General features: G+C 40.5%; 2 protein-coding genes across 4 annotated transcripts; one reads left to right on the top strand and one right to left on the bottom strand.

Annotated features, from left to right (window-relative positions):
* The first annotated feature begins 15 nt into the window (after positions 1-15).
* si:ch211-286b5.2 (histone acetyltransferase KAT6B) lies at positions 16-8,354 on the top strand. Of its 3 annotated transcripts, XM_051945718.1 has the most exons (9): positions 16-70; positions 543-578; positions 792-907; positions 1,300-1,849; positions 2,033-2,099; positions 2,645-3,170; positions 5,888-6,021; positions 6,367-6,468; positions 8,097-8,354. In XM_051945718.1, the coding sequence occupies exons 2-9, from the start codon at positions 545-547 to the stop codon at positions 8,248-8,250; spliced, it is 1,683 nt and encodes a 560-aa protein (XP_051801678.1). In that variant the 5' UTR covers positions 16-70; positions 543-544; the 3' UTR covers positions 8,251-8,354. The 3 variants fall into 3 exon arrangements, 2 of the variants coding, with proteins under 2 accessions (XP_051801678.1, XP_022063726.2); XR_007940997.1 differs by having other exon boundaries at positions 2,033-3,170; positions 8,093-8,354; XM_022208034.2 differs by having other exon boundaries at positions 1,300-2,099; positions 8,093-8,354.
* A 4,080-nt stretch (positions 8,355-12,434) lies between these two features.
* On the bottom strand, positions 12,435-13,923 carry nanos3 (nanos homolog 3). Its single transcript, XM_022207459.2, is given in 2 exon segments — positions 12,435-13,647; positions 13,650-13,923. Coding segments are annotated over 2 exon segments (654 nt in total). The 5' UTR covers positions 13,684-13,923; the 3' UTR covers positions 12,435-13,027.
* Between the last annotated feature and the right edge of the window lie 2,063 nt (positions 13,924-15,986).

Below are 15,986 nucleotides of genomic sequence, written 5' to 3'. Positions count from 1 at the left end.
GAAACACGCCCATCACTGACGTAAAGCGTCGACGTTCAAAGTTACATCTCCAAAGTGCAGCTCTGTTCAGGTGGGTGTTTTATATCCGTGGGGACAATTAAAATAAACGTTTTGAAACTGTTTATGAGTTACCAACTAGTATAAATTCATTATTCAATTTCAGAAGGCAAGTTAATTTTGTGCAGCAGTCATAATCACAACTTTTTATTGATTCACTTGAGTATAAATTTGCTAGCTAGCTAATAAATACATTTAGTGTGCTAATAGAGATTTACTAGTATTGTATACTGTCCAAATACTGTGACTGATTCTATTTAGGTGCTTTTACAACATTTTTTAAGCTTTTATGCCAGTGAAGCACTTTGAATTGACTGTTGCTCAGAGATAAATGTTTTAAACAATAAGTTGAGTATAAGCTAATCATGAATATGCAACCATAACAATGAGAAACAGCGTTTTTGGCAGCTTTAGTTTAGCTCTTTGACAATTCATGTTGCTTTGTCTTTCATTAAGTGGATCTCTTTTCATTCTTTTGCAAGGAGAGATGGCCAAAGGGAAAGCAAAGAGCAACAGCAGCGGTAAAAGGATATGCTATTATCATATAATATTAGCAAACTTAACTGTTGAACATACATAGTGTGATTATTTGATTTATTTTTACAACTCGTGAGCTTACGAATTTTGTTTAATTTCAATGTGTTTAAAATCCTTATTTTAAGAGCATCAGTTAAACCCCTAACTAGCTATAATGATTCCCTGTTAAATAATCAAATGGACCCTTTTGTTTTAAGAGGACTTAGTTCCACCTGAGTCTCGGTCACACAGATCAAGAAAGAGGAAATGTCCAAGCGATGAAAGTTCCCTGACTGATGATGTTCAAGCTACTCTTCATCAACAGATAATGCAGGTGACCTAAACAGAACCCACATTTACATTACAATAAGCCAAGCTACACTGATCAAAAAACTAAATGCAGCGTGAAAATGGTCTTCTTTTCTGACTCTGCAAAAAGGTAAAACATCAAATATCTCAAGTGTGCATAAGAAGTGTCAGAGCTTGTCAACCGGTAACAAATCCTCAGCCATTGAGTTAATCCACACCCTTTTAGGTGTGGCTTTAAAAATAGTCCTTTATGAAGAGCTGGGCAACATTCCACAAGCAGCACTGAAAACCTTGTTAACGCTATGCATCACAGATGTGGTACTGTCTTGTGATTTCTAGTCCATGATCCCCCTCTTGACCTGCTTGTTGTCATTTCCAATATAGTGCTGACTGTCTTTTTTTTTTTTTTTTTTTTAGGTCACTGAAAGAAATAATACAGCAGTTGCTTCTCCACCACTACAGTGTACTCTACAGGAATGTGCTATGATTACACATCAACAAGATGAGGGAGTAAAGCAATCAGATCTCCTAAAACCAGATGACTCCATCAAAGAGAAGCATGCAGGAGTAATACATGAAGCAGCAAGTGTTCACTTAACAGATGTGGCAGTTACAGGACAGGAAGAGACCAATGTCACCAAACCCAAGAATGATTCTGAGCTGGAGGTAGATACTGATAATGATGCCAACAACAGTGGAAAGAACAAGGAGGAAAATGCTTCAGAGGATCGTAACAAATCACCATATCAAACACGTTGTGGTCAACTCCTCTTGTCAGTCACTGAAGAGGGCGATGGATTCGGTGTAGCTGCTTTGGAGAAGAATCCGGGTGCAAAGGAGGGCAGTAATGTGGAGGAAAATCAAGAAACCAACCACAGCAAACCCAGCACCGTGTGCATGAATGATGGCAAGGAACTAACAAAGGAGGCAGCAGTGGTTTTATCAGCCAAAAAGAAGCGAAGGATGGGTATGTATGGTCCAACAGAGAGGGAAAGGAGTCAATTTTTACTGACTCAGAAGCATGAAAGTGGGCCTAATGGAATGGAAAGAGCTGAGAAAGAGAGTTGTAATAACATAACTGACCCTGTGGCTCTGGACGAGAATAAATCTTCACCCCCTTTACCACCCTCACCTGTGTTCATCCTGGCAGAATGTATCACAGAGCAGAGTGAGACGGAGCTGCAGCTTCAGTCCAGTCACTGTGAAGGAGATGACAGGTGAGAGTCATATGGTCCATCTTTAGATTCAAAGGTGACAACATGCACGGTGGAAAGAGATGTGTTATGTCTAACTCTAGTACTGTTACATTATGTAGATTTTAGCTGTGAGTACTTGAAAAAGTGGTGCAGTGTTGCTCATTAAAATTTACACAGAATAAGTATGTAACTAAACTTTAGTAGTTCTACAAACGTGAGTTGCGTTAAAACTTTAAGAGAGTTAAATTTTGGTTGTTTTAGGCAAAAAACTTCACATAGTAACGTGCAAATTAAGGTTATTGTTTTCTATATGGGAAACCTGTCTGTCATGAGTTCAATAGAAGTCAACAACATCCCGCTATGACAGATGAAATTTAATATTAATCAACGTTACTTCTGAAAAGTTTTACTGGGAAAACAGTGAAATTACTCCAAAACACAGTGTTAGATGTGTCACATCTTTAAAACAACAACAACAAAAAAAACATATCCTCTATTGCAGCAACAGGAGTAAAAGTAATTTGTTGCTTCCTTCTTTGACACTAACGATGTTTGTTGACACACAGCACAGATACCAAAGTCCTCATCACTGCCACTGTCTCGGATGGGACCGGTACTGTGTGCAGTCCAGGTTACTCAGAGGGAAGAAGCTGTGAAGCTGAAGGAGCCACAGTGCCTGGTCCAGAACCAACCGGTAGCTCAGGGTCAGATCAACCGGCAGAAGAAGAAGAGAGAGAGCATTTGGGGAACAAGAAGCAGCAGGAACTCGGGGGCAGCACAGCTGAGGTTCTGATTGAAATACCTGAAAAACAAAGTAAAATGGAAGAAGATGGTTCAACAGACGTCGACTCCAGTTCTTCCCTCACTTTTTACGCAAAACGGGAGAGTGAAAAGCAGGATGCCATCGATGCTGCCATTCTTCTGGCTAATAGTGTGACCATAACAAGAGATGAGACGAAGGAGAAAACTAGTGAAGCAGTGGATGGTGATGGAGCTGGAGAAGCAGACACCCAGTCAGGAGGCTTAAACGCGAGCTCTATGGAGCTCTGTGAGGCTGCAGTGACACCCAGTGTGTCAGAGAAGAAAGACAATGTGAGTGGAGACACTAAAACCCAATAACAGGGGCCAATTTAGAAGAGCTTATTGAGTTTTTGCTGTGACTGTCAGATAAATTAACTAAAATCAGGGGTCACTCTGTTGGTGTGCTTAAGAAAATAAGCATTTAAATATCTTTCAGTTCAGTGCTCAAAACCTAATTTCCTCTCTATTAGGAGGTTTTCCTGTGGTTATCGAATTATGTCATCCATGTGCAGTGTGCAAAATAAAATGCTTGCACAAGCAATATAAGTGTTGTGAGTTAGTGCTAAAACCATTAAACAATTACATGATTTGCAGAAAATCATAGAAACAGTTGTGCAGAAATTTGAGTCATTTATTTGAGGAAGAATTCAGATATTTGCTTATGTAAGTCAGATACAATTTGCTGCTTTTTATTCTAGTTTCATGTAAATTAGATTAGATAGATAGATTAAACCTTTATTAATCCCTCAGCGGGGAAATTTACAGTGTACAGCAGCAAATAGAACACTTGAATCAGAAAAAGAGTGCAGCACACAATGCACACAGTGCATGTATATATAAATAAAAATATTTTCTTCAAAAGAAGAAAAGAAAGCAGTATTTACACCAAAATTTCTATGAAATTGCACAGCATCAATATTTACATTTTTTTATTGCACAGTTTGTAAGTGGGTGAACGAAAACTACTGGGAACAGGCTTGATTGTAGAGTCTGACTGCAGCAGGAAGGAAGGACCTGCGGTATCTCTCCTTTAGACACCGCGGGTGAAGCAGTCTGTCACTGAAGGAGCTGCCCAGTGATCTTACTGTTTCCTGCAGGGGGTGGGAGGTGTCCTCCATGATAGACAACAGCTTTGTCATCATCCTCCTGTCTCCCAGCACCTCCACAGGATCAAGGGGGCAGCCCAGGACAGAACTGGCTTTCTTTACCAGTTTGTTTAGTCTCTTCCTCTCTGCAGTCGTGATGCTGCTGCTCCAGCAGACCACTCCATACATGATGGCTGATGCCACCACAGAATCATAAAAGGTCTTCAGAAGTGCTCCCTGCACCCTGAAAGACCTCAGTTTTCTGAGCAGGTGGAGTCTGCTCTGACCTTTCTTGTAAAGTGCGCTGGTGTTAGTAGTCCAGTCCAGTTTCTTGTTTAAGTGAACACCCAGGTACCTGTAGGAATCCACAATCTCAATGTCTGTTCCCTGGATGTTCACTGGTGTAGGAGAAGTGTGCCTGTTCCTGCTAAAGTCCACCACCAGTTCCTTGGTTTTCACCGCATTGATCTGGAGGCAGTTCAGCAGGCACCAGTCCACAAAGTCCTGGTTAAGTTCTCTGTACTCCTCCTCATCTCCGTCCGTGATGAGGCCGACGATGGCAGAGTCGTCAGAGAACTTCTGAAGATGGCAGTTTGTGGTGTGATGGGAGAAGTCTGCAGTGTAGAGGATGAAAAGAAAGGGGGCAAGGACAGTCCCCTGTGGGGCCCCCGTACTGCAGACCACTGTGTCGGACACACAGTCCTCTGCCCTCACAAACTGTGGCTGGTTGGTGAAGTAATCCAGCAGCCACACTGTGAGGTGGGAGTCCACTCCTGTCTGCTCCAGCTTGTCCCCCAGAAGCGCAGGCTTGATGGTGTTGAAGGCACTGGAGAAATCATAAAACATGATTCTCACAGTGCTCTTCGTCTTCTCCAGGTGAAAAAGGCATCTGTGCAGGAGGTAGATCACTGCATCATCAACCCCGAAGCCGGGCTGGTAGGCAAACTGCAGCAGGTCTAATGATGAGCTCACCAGGGGTCGCAGATGACAAAGGACCAACCTCTCCAGGGTCTTCATCAGGTGGGATGTAAGTGCCACCGGCCTGAAGTGGTTGAGGTCCTTGGGGTGCGATATCTTCGGCACCGGTACCAAGCAAGATGTCTTCCACAGCTGTGGTACTCTTCCCCAGCTTCAGGCTCAAGTTGAAAATATGTTCCACAATCCTGCTCAGCTGATCTGTGCAGGACTTGAGGAGCCTGGAGCTGATGCCATCTGGACCTGTAGCCTTCCTGATCTTCAGTCTGCTCAGTTCTCTCTTCACCTGGGATGTTGATAGGGACAAGCTGGGGCAGGGGGGCTGTGTGCTGTTGTGACTGTGGGGCCCTGTGGAGGAGGGGAGGTGTCAATTCAGTTAAATTCAATTTTATTTATATAGCGTCAATTACAGTCAAATTGTCTCAAAACGCTTTACAGAACCCATATGCCTGACCCCCAGAGCAAGCCCAAAGGCGACAGTGGCAAGGAAAACACCCTTTTAACAGGGAAGAAACCTCGTGTGATGGTAGGAGAACTGTGGTGGAGCTGTAAGGAGGGGGAATACAGCGGGGGTGGTACAGTCAGCAGGGGGTGCAGACAGATGCAGTGCTGCAGGGTGGACCGGTCCGGGGGAGGGGTGGCTGACTGTTCAAACCTGTTAAAGAAGGTGTTCAGATCATTCACGCACTCCTTAAATAATATTAAAAATCCCTCAGTTGTGCAATGCGAAAGGGCAATTTCACAACATTATCTTGTCCTGTTTGAATTTGTGATTGTTTTTTTTCTCACATTTTACAGACGGAACAATTAAATAAATACTTGATGAAGATAATTAGGTGCAGGACAACCCTAAATGACAATTACAAAGGCAGCTAAGTGTTCGTATTAAGCTGAAGGTTATTGTGTTGTGTACATTTTAAATTGTAGATTTGTCTTTGCTGCTCACAGTGTGATCCTGATGACGAACCTTCTGCTGGTTCTCCCACTATGAACGCTGAGAACACTCAGACCAGAAACCCTGGCGACCCGTCTGGATGCTTGGATTACGTGTCAGACTCACAGCTGAACACCATCGTTTTGATGTAAGAAAATAGGGAAGAAGGTTAAATCCCAAAAGAAATCTGAAGTGTCAGTAAAAGGGTCTTTGTAGTCTATTGGATGTGAAACAAAACCTCACCTGATACATCAAAGATTGCAAACAAGAGCAAGTATTTTATTTAAGCAAAAAGCAGATGAACCTGCTGTGTAGTCAGATGTTATGTTGTTTGCTTTCTTGTTCTTGTTGCCTGTTTCACTTTGATCCACAGGAAGACATTTTTAACAGAAAATATCCTGACATAATCTATCTTAGGAGTCTTGTGAAGTGAACAAGCAAGGTTAAGCACCTCTTACTTATGTATTTAATGTTTTACTTTTGCTTCATTCAGTGAGGAGAAGATGACAGAGAAAGAACAGTCTGATTCCTCAAACAGTCATGAAGATGCGTCAGAGCTGATCTCTGGACTCATCAGAGAACTTTCCTCTCTGAAGTTAGTACATTAATTTCTCCTTTATTCATTTGACACTTTTTTCTAACTTTCCTCTGTATTCTTCACGTCCTCCTTTTCTATCTGCCCAAAGTTGAACTCTTGACTTCTAGTACCATTGGTCGGTTTGGCCTCCTCACACTCATCTGTGCTCTGATTGGCTGGACGGTGTAGTCAGCTTTGCTAGCTGTAGATTTAAGGCTCATCTTGTTTCTCTATTTGGAGCCTCCTTGTCTAGTCTCTCCTCCATCCTCATGCAGAATACTAAAACTTGAAGTATTCCTTCCTACAGCTTGTTTTGGTATTTTTGTGAGGACCACTTTTGGTTAAGACCTATGAGGACATTTGAGGTGTGAGGACGTCACAACTTTTAGAGCAATTGTGTAGAAATTTAAGTCATTTATTTGAAGAAAATTTCAAATATTTGCTAGTTAAACTCATAAGATTTGCTGCTTTTTATTCTAGTTTTATGTAAATTAAATATCCCTCAGTTGTGCAATGCTAAAGGACAGTTTCACAATATTATCTTGTCCAATTTGAACTTGTGATGGGTGTTTTTTACTGTTTTCTTCACATTTTTCAGACGGAACAATCAACTAAATACTTAATGAAAATAACAGTCAGACCCAGAACAACCCTAAATGACTATTACAAATGCAGCTACGTATTCATATTAAGCTGAAGATTATTGTATTGTGTACACAACTTTTACAGCAATTTGAAAGTTATTACTTAAGGCTAGAATTTTCCCAGATTTACACTACAGGAGTAGCTGGTCACTTCATCCCTATTTCACCACTGCTGACAGTCACAGAAATCTGAACTTGACCTAATGTTCAGCCCAGATTATCTGGTATTGTTATGGTTTTACAGATCCACTCTTAAACCTCCAAATTACTATAAGTGTGATAGCTGGAATGCTATAAAGGCTTTCATCCGTCTATAAACTATCCCTGCTCAAGATCAGGGAGGTTTGAACCTGTCCTAGCTAGCACTGGGAGAGAAGCGGGGTAGTTCTTGATAAAAAGAAGCAGACAACCAATTACATCTATGAGATTTGTTCATTAGAATTACCATATTATGCATGTCTTTGGGCTTTGGTAGGAAGCCGGAGAAAACTCACAAACACGGGGACTTGCTGAAAGGTTGAGGTGACAGTGCTAACCAATGCACCACCTTATTGCCCTGCTTGGGGCAGAAATTCCATAAATCAACAAATCTGAAACATAACTATGAATCAATGAGAGAGAAAAATGTGCAGGTGTGAAAGACTGAGATTGGTCTGATTTAAGGGGCTGCTCATAACAATATGAAACTTAGCGATCTAATGTGCTGGCAAAATGTCCAACGTTTGGATTAGGAAGAGTTCAGCTCAAGACTAAGGGAGTTAGAAATTTGCTTTGATAAACCTCTATTGTACTTGTAAAAAAGTGCAGGAAATATGCAACACTGCATATTAATAATCCATTCATCCCCATCCATATCCGTTGTACTTTCCCCTCCCTGATTTAGTTACCCTTGACTTCAACCTCCCTATTCATCTCCCATGTGATGTCAAATATTTTTTAGAAAAGTTATTCAATTGCTCACAAAACTGAAGACCCACGCTTGTCCTCTTTTCTTCTAGTCAGAGGGTCATGGCTGCGCATCGAGAGCTGGAGAACCTGCGCCGTGGAAGCAAAAATTCAAGGAGTTCCAAACGCTGAGGATTTCCATCAAATGCTTGATATCCTGATCTTGATAGGTTGCCCCAAGTGTTCATGGGTAAAGGAAGGCACTTTTTAAAATGTTTTATATTTTCGTTCATCACAGCTGGAGTGTTCAGTTTAATTCATTTGTTTATTGTTCTGGTTCTCTCCAAATAAAGCTGAGTGGAGTTCGTTCAGTCAGTAATCTGAGTGTTAAGAACTGTCATTGGGCTTATTCCATCCCAAAACACCAAATATTCAGGAAGGTGGTTCCAGCGCCATCTTCAATTTTACTGTGGATGTTGGTGGTAGAAGATCATGATAAAAAAAACTTTGTGTGCAAAATTACAGGAGTAGTATACAGGAGACACCTTTGCGTTCACGTGTGTGCGTTAAAAATGATTAATTATGAATTATGGAAGATGAATTATGAATTATTAAATATGAATTATGAATATAATACTAATAATGATCATAATAAAATATTAAATAAATAAATAAATAAAACCCATCCCTCACCGCATGTCACACACACACGCACACACACTGACATGTCCAAACATGCCCCGCGCTGTCTCCCCCACAGGCGTGTCTGAAAAATCCCTGTGAAACAAGCAGACAATAATTATAATAACCCCAAATAAATTGCCTTTATCATAAAATGTAAATTTGAATCTCACTTTTTTGTTTTTTAAGAACACATTTGCTCGTGTTACATACCAACATCTGGCTCTGAAAGACTGCTGAGAGTTGGGCTTTGCTTGTTTAACCCTGTAAGACCCAAAAAAATAAAGAAAACTTAAAAATATACACGTGAGAAAGAAATGGTATAGAACAATATAGAAAAAATGAGCAAAAAAATAAAATTAAGTAAAACAAAAAGTTTCTATAGATATAGATAAATAATTTTTAAAATAATGTACGGATGGTGTATTTTTGCAGCAGTGGGTTTTACAGGGTTAAAAGGTATTTCTGTATTAAAATCACATTTTTTTAGATATCAGTTGTTCTCCAGCTGCTTTAAAAAAAAAATTTTTGATCAAGGTCTTTTTATTTGTATTTGCCAGTTTACAAAAAACAAACAAAAACAGCCACAAAACAAGCTGAATTATAGAACATAAAATAATAATAATAATAAAAAAACAGAATAAACACAGACAGTCAATGAAACAAAAAGCAAAAATACTGCCTGAGTAAACCTGAACAGCCCCAACCCACCCGACACCCACCCACCCGCCAGGCCCATACCACCAAAGTGGAGTAGACTTTAGTCCTTCACTGAAATGAGAAAATAATCACATTACCCATTCATTGTCTCAATTTCTCTGCCTTAATATTTCTTAAAAACATCAAGAAAGGCTGCCAGGTTACATAGAATGTTTTGATTGAGCCCATAATAGAATATCTTATTTTTTCAAGATGAAGATATGTCATAACCTCCCTAACCCAATGTGAGTAAGCAGGAGGAAGAGGGTCTTTCCACCTGAGCAGAATAAGTCGCCTGGCTGGAAGTGTACAATAGGCTAGCATATTGCCCTGCTGTTTGTTAAGGTTTGTATTCTGTGGTAAGATCCCAAATAGAGCAATCCAGGGGGATGGATTGATTGTAACATCCAACATCTCAGAAAAGGCTCCAAAAATTGATTGCCAAAAGTTCAACAATTTAGGACAAGCCCAAAACATATGAAACAGGTCCGCAGGATCTCGCCTACATCTGTCGCATATAGGATTCACCTCTGTTCTAATCTTGGACAGTCTGACCTTTGACTAGTGCAATCTATGAACAATCTTAAATTGAATTACAATATGCCGCTGACAGATTGATGATGTGTATATCCTGTGAATAAAGTTCTGCCAAGTCACAAAAAATATCTATTTTTTAAATTAGGGTCCATAAACCCAGCTCTAAATAACCTCAAGAAATAAAAAGTTATAGCTCAGGGGCACAAGGCCAGGCTTTCCGAAATCGTGCCAGAGCTCTCGCGCGATTTTGGAACGAGATTTGGTTTCTAGCGTCCTGAGATTTGGATACAGACCACAACAAAGAGCGATCGCCAGGTAATGTGGAGGTTTTCGTTCACTTCTCATCTCTAGTATGTTGTGGGACACTCATTGAGACTATCTGAGCCGGTCAGTGTGGGGCAAAAGCACGTTGACACGGGGGGGCCAGCTGCCCCATACTTTCCGCTAGCCGAGCTGCTAGCTGAGCTGCTAAGCTGCCTGCCTGGCTAAATACTGGAGCTATGTCGAAAATTCATTTCTCCATCACTCGCATGTATGAAATTACATATGGAAACAGACCCCAGGTTGGAAAAAAACGAAGTTCCCCTTTAAGTGGACAAAATGCTATTAAATCTAAATCTTAACTGAGTCGTTCATTAAGATTACTTTAATAAAACATGTCGAAAATAAACAACCAACTGTTTCTAACAGAAATCAGCTTCTTTTAGTTACTTTTCGAAAATAACTTTTAACCTTATTTTCAGAGCTTTAGGTTAAATTCAGGCGACTTTATCAGATATTTGACCCAAAACCTAAAAGATGCTTTGAGATAAAGGTGGTGTCTTGGTTCCTGCAGGTGTTTCAGAATAAATAACACAGAATTTATACAGAAGAAAGTTGGAAACGTGAAGGAAAAGCTTGGATGTGTGTAGAATATCACAGCGACAGTTAATATGAACATGGAGAGAGTTCTGCTGGAAAGATTATTTTACTAGACTCGTAGAGAAACGACATCAGGGAACTTATATTTATAAGATAAATAATATATTTGGTGAAAACATCAGTTTTAAATTTGAATTTAAGACTTTATTGAGGAACAGATTGTCATTGTTTATGATGATTGCCTCATTGAAAAGTTCATAATTTCCACAAAAAAGTGCAACAAAGATTTTTAAGAATCCTGTCTGTAACTAGATACAACCAGTTCTCTTCATTTATATTTTTTATGCCTTTTTTAACTAGATAATTGCAAAAAAAACAAAAAAAAACAGCTCCTTTGTTCTGTTGTTGTTATGCATAAACCAAAAAAGTGATTTAAAAACAGAAAATACAGGAAAAGAATTCAGGTTTTACTGTTGCATGCACAAAAAACTTATTCTGTACAATCTTGAAATAAATGGGTTTGCACATGAGATTTTATTCACCTGTTATCAGAACATAATCGGAGTTGCAGTCTGTTCTCATAGTTGTTCTGCTTTAATGGTTTTGTAAATTAGTTTTCCTCCTTTTTTCCTGAATGACACTTAGTTTTCTTCCCTAAAAGGAAATTTGTTGCTGCAAGGGTTTCTCTTTTTGAGACTTGTCATTTCTGAAAACATCTGGATGATAATAAAACATCAGAAAGGAGGAGCATGTTTACACTTATTCTGATTATTTTGCAGAACATTTTTATATTTAGAGTGAGGAGGAAGGATAGAAATAGGTTTAATAAAATCAGATTGCAAACTGCATGTTCTCCGTCAGTAATGATCTCATATTTACAACACATTCATGTTTTCTGATTCTGTGACTTTTAATCGTCTGTAGAAGGAAATGAAACTGAGGAAACAACGGTTCTCTAGTACTTCAGAAATATTAGCTTCCGTTTGGGTTCTATGTGGAATTTTATCGATGTATCGCTTTAGAAAAAGTCCACGGATTCTCGCTTGAGGTGGATTTTTTTTTTTTTTTTTACTTTTTTGTAGTAGATTTAATGCACATAATGATAAAATAAAACTTCATTAATGCAGCAGTGGGGCAGTTTTCAGTTTTACAGCAACAAAGAAGATCCAAACATTTTCTTTTATGACAAATTATCAATCATTTTGGACACATTTATAGTTATTTGCAACAATTTTGAGTCAAACCTGGGAAGGTTGAGTCCTCCCAGTGGAAATAACAATGTCAGAGGTATTATTCAGGACATATTTTCTGCATTTTCCAGCGAATTCTTAGCTATTTTTGCAATAATTTTGAGGCAATTTTGAGTCCAAACTCCTCCGGATGTAAATAATATCACACTTTTTGATTTGCTTTATTTTGGAATTATTAAAATTTGAAAATGCCATAACTCAAAAACTGCTGGGAGTAGATGCCTGTAATTTTGCACATACATTTTTTTTTATCATGATCTCCCACCACTATCTTCCAAAGCCAAACTGAAATGGTGCTGCAACCCCCCATCTGTGAATTCAGACGGAACTGGTCATTGGTGATTCACCTAGATAGAAATCTGCTCATAAATTCTGCCAAATAATTTTTAAAATGAGGTGAGTGATGACAAAAAGACACAAACACAGATTTGGTCAATATAGACATACCTTTAGAATATTCACACAAAACTTGCGATTATTTTTCCACATGGATAATAATGAAAATAAAATGGCATGCATCAAGAAGGAGTATTTACATGCACACCTCAGAACAGGACACTCATATTTTAAAATTTTAAAACGCTGACATGACCACATGATGTTTACATGCCGCAGTTAGTTTGTTTCTGATGGCTGCACGTCGTTTAAACGCACAGATAGTGTTATAATCCTTCAATGCATGGACAGGAATTATGAAAATGGACATCAGTTGGCCACGTTTTAAAAGTCTGCAAAACAAAACTTACAAAATTTTCTCTTTTTTTCTCCTCCCAAACATAACATCTGGCAGTCGTTCTCTTTAAAGTAACTTCCATGATCCAAACAGACGCAGGTAAGGCAGGCTGACAACGAGACCAGCTGCAAAACAAATGCAATCAGGCAAACTGGAGGCTCCAAAGCAAACAAAGCATGCAAATAAAAAAGCAAACCAAAACACACGAACAACAAAAATCACACTAATTACTGAAAAATAACTCTGCCTTATACGTAGTCTCTCTTTGCAACGTCCCACCTGTTGGTTCAGCGTTTGGACTTTGCGTAAACGGAGCTGTATGCGCTGTCCACTTTTGGACAGAAGCGCTTGGTGTGAGCTCTGGCTCCCGTGGCTCCGCACAGGGGACACACGTACTGCCTCAGGTAGGGACACAGAACATCTCCTGCCTGGTTCTTCAGCCAGTGGGATCCGTACACCAGCTCGGACTCACCGTTGTGTTTGCAGAAGCTGCAGAACGTGCGCTCAGGAGACGGAGGCAACGCTGGCGGCTCAGGCGTTTTGAAGCGCGTCGTCTTCTTGCGCTCTTTTGGCCCCCTGGAAGTCGCCGATTTTGGCTTCAAATCTACTACTGGTGGAGCGGAATTTGGACGCAAATCATCATCTGGGTGCTGGTTATAGAAGCTGCATCGCAGTGGAGATTTTGGCTGAAAATATGGCGCACTGTCCGCCTCGCGGCCACTTCTGTCAAATGCGTAACTGCCAGACACCACAGCCAAACCATCAGATTCCGAATGCGAAGGATTGGATGCATTCAGGGAGGAATCAGAGATCGCATTCCGGTTCAGCATCTCTTTGACGGTGTCTGACAGTCCCATGTAGTCCCTCCAGGGCTGGAAACGTTTGCTGTCGGATTGCATGATGGAGCGGCATGTGATGAGAGTCCCCAAACCACGCCGTTCATTCCCGTATCCTGAGATGTGTGTTGCCCCGTCAGGTGTGTCAGACTCTCAGGGTGGCAATCCAGCTGTTGACTTTGGAAACCAGCCAATCAGGGGAGCTCATGACAAACGCGTGCACACGTCTGTGCTCCAATCAACGGCGCTGGATGATGCCTCTTGCCAGGGGCGGCTGGTCAATAGAGGGCGCTAGGGCGCCGCCCCCTCTGTCTCACATCATGTAGAGAGTCACAGCCCTTCCTTTAATAAAACGTTTGTAAAATTACCTTTACATGTATATCCTATGTTTTTAACAAGCAAAATGGATAATAGAGCCTGTAGAGAGTTACTAAGATGTATAATTTGTAATAAAAAAGTCAGATTAGAAACGTCATATCCGGCCTGGGGCGCACTGATCTTTCCCCACAGGTGGCTTGCAAACACGTGACTTTAGCGGTAGCATTAACTTCCGGTTAATTAAGTGGTGGTCAGGCCAACCAAAATGGCTGCCGCAGAGCAAGGAAAACGTGACTCTTTTTCGGAGTATTTTCATGCTTTAGATTCTAATCCTCAAACTCGATACATCGAAAAACTCAAATTTTTTGATGGCATAGATCCGTATGCGTTATCCACGAAGGATTTGACCTACGAGTTGGAAAAATATCCGCCAGTTCAGTTCCCTGATATCTCAAACTATCTGGTGCTACAAACAAGCTTTTGCACTGCTAAACTAATGAAGGCTTGGAAAAGCATGGATTCATACAATTTCTTTGTCTGTGGATGGGTTAAAGAAGTCAGAGTTAAGATCCTGAAAGACAAATCCTGCATCATAAAAAGCCGTATAAGTAACGATTTATGTAAACTTGTACTTGATAGGTGTTTTAGCTCGGTGGATGCTAAAGCGTCTCTGCAGTCGGCTGTTTCACTTTCTCGTGGCCAAGTTTCCTTGTCGGAGCCCAGTCTATGTCCTCCTCATCATATAGATTGCTAGGACACCCTGTTGAACAATGTGAGAATATTACACGGGTTAAAATCATACTACTCTGACTGCTTCGTTTGCCTATCAACAGAAACCGTCATTGTGGACGAGAGTAAACAAGCTAAAAACAGCGAACGTTAGCTTGTTAAGTGGGTAGTCAATGTTACCAATCTTTAAAGAATCGGTCTTAAAACCAACACAGAAAGGCTCTAAGCATGTATATCATAATAATTCACTAACCTTTAATGAAGTGATTGCCACAGACTCTGGCATTCTTTGACTCTGCTCCCTTCAAACTTAAGGAAATGTTAGCGAGCCATTTTTCTCTGCGTCTTTTCGTAAAATCCTTAGTGCGAGGCCCTTTTTTAATCTCTTTGCAAGGAATCCTGAAGTATCCTTTATCAATTTCGCAATTTGATCGATTAGAACAACCTAAAACAACACACGCAAAAGGCATTTTTGACCGATGAGTGAACGTTAGCCACGCTTCCTGCAGTCAACAATCAGCTCTGCTGACCACCACTTCATGATATGCATAGGTAATGAGGCAGATGTGACGTCATTTGCAAGCCACCTATTGACTCTCGTTATAACTTTGACATGCGCAGTTCGTTCCTCTTCAATACAAGAGACAGGAGACCGCGGGGTGCAGGCTAACCGGTCCAATGACGTATATATATAGCTAGACCCATAGACATAATAAAGAATAGACACCGCATCGACCGCTACTGCCTATTGGGGCTGACGAGTGGTGGGGCCTTGGTCCGGTCACCCGCTCCACTCAGCGCTGTTTGACAGCGCATTTAATCCATCTTAACTCTGAATATTAAACTGATTTTCACGCGTTTTTTTATTTTTATTTTTTTTGCTGCAAACGTCATACATGTAGCTATGATACAGGACAAATGGTTCGGCGTATTTTAATATTCATAGCGGGAATTCTGCAGGAGTTTTAGGACTGAAACCACTTGATTCTCCACTATAGCGCTTGGGTGGTTGTCGAACTCTTGGCATTGTTATAGGTTCTAGACTGTTCCGCGGCGATTGTTATAAAGCCCTCCGGCAGCCTGTCCTTCCCACAGAGCTCTTTCTGAAGACGGGAAAGCGCCTCTTCCAGCTCCGACATACAGGCATTAAAAGTCGAATTGTAAAGTTTATGGTACCTCACACTTCCGGGATCTGGGTAGACTTTGAGCCGAAATGAGGACCGAGACTGTTTTCGTCTTTATTCCGCCAAAAAATTAATTGCCTGGTGACAGAGATCTCACGTATGAATGAAGAACATCCAAAACAAGAAGTATGTTAAAACAAAGACAAAAAAGTTCCATAAAAAGTTGTTAAAAAGTCAAA

This window comes from Acanthochromis polyacanthus, chromosome 3 (assembly GCF_021347895.1).
Source record: "Acanthochromis polyacanthus isolate Apoly-LR-REF ecotype Palm Island chromosome 3, KAUST_Apoly_ChrSc, whole genome shotgun sequence".
In the NCBI taxonomy this organism is placed as follows: Eukaryota; Metazoa; Chordata; class Actinopteri; family Pomacentridae; genus Acanthochromis; species Acanthochromis polyacanthus.
The sequence above is the reverse complement of the archived record's forward strand: the minus strand, read 5'-3'. Positions and strand labels throughout refer to the sequence as shown.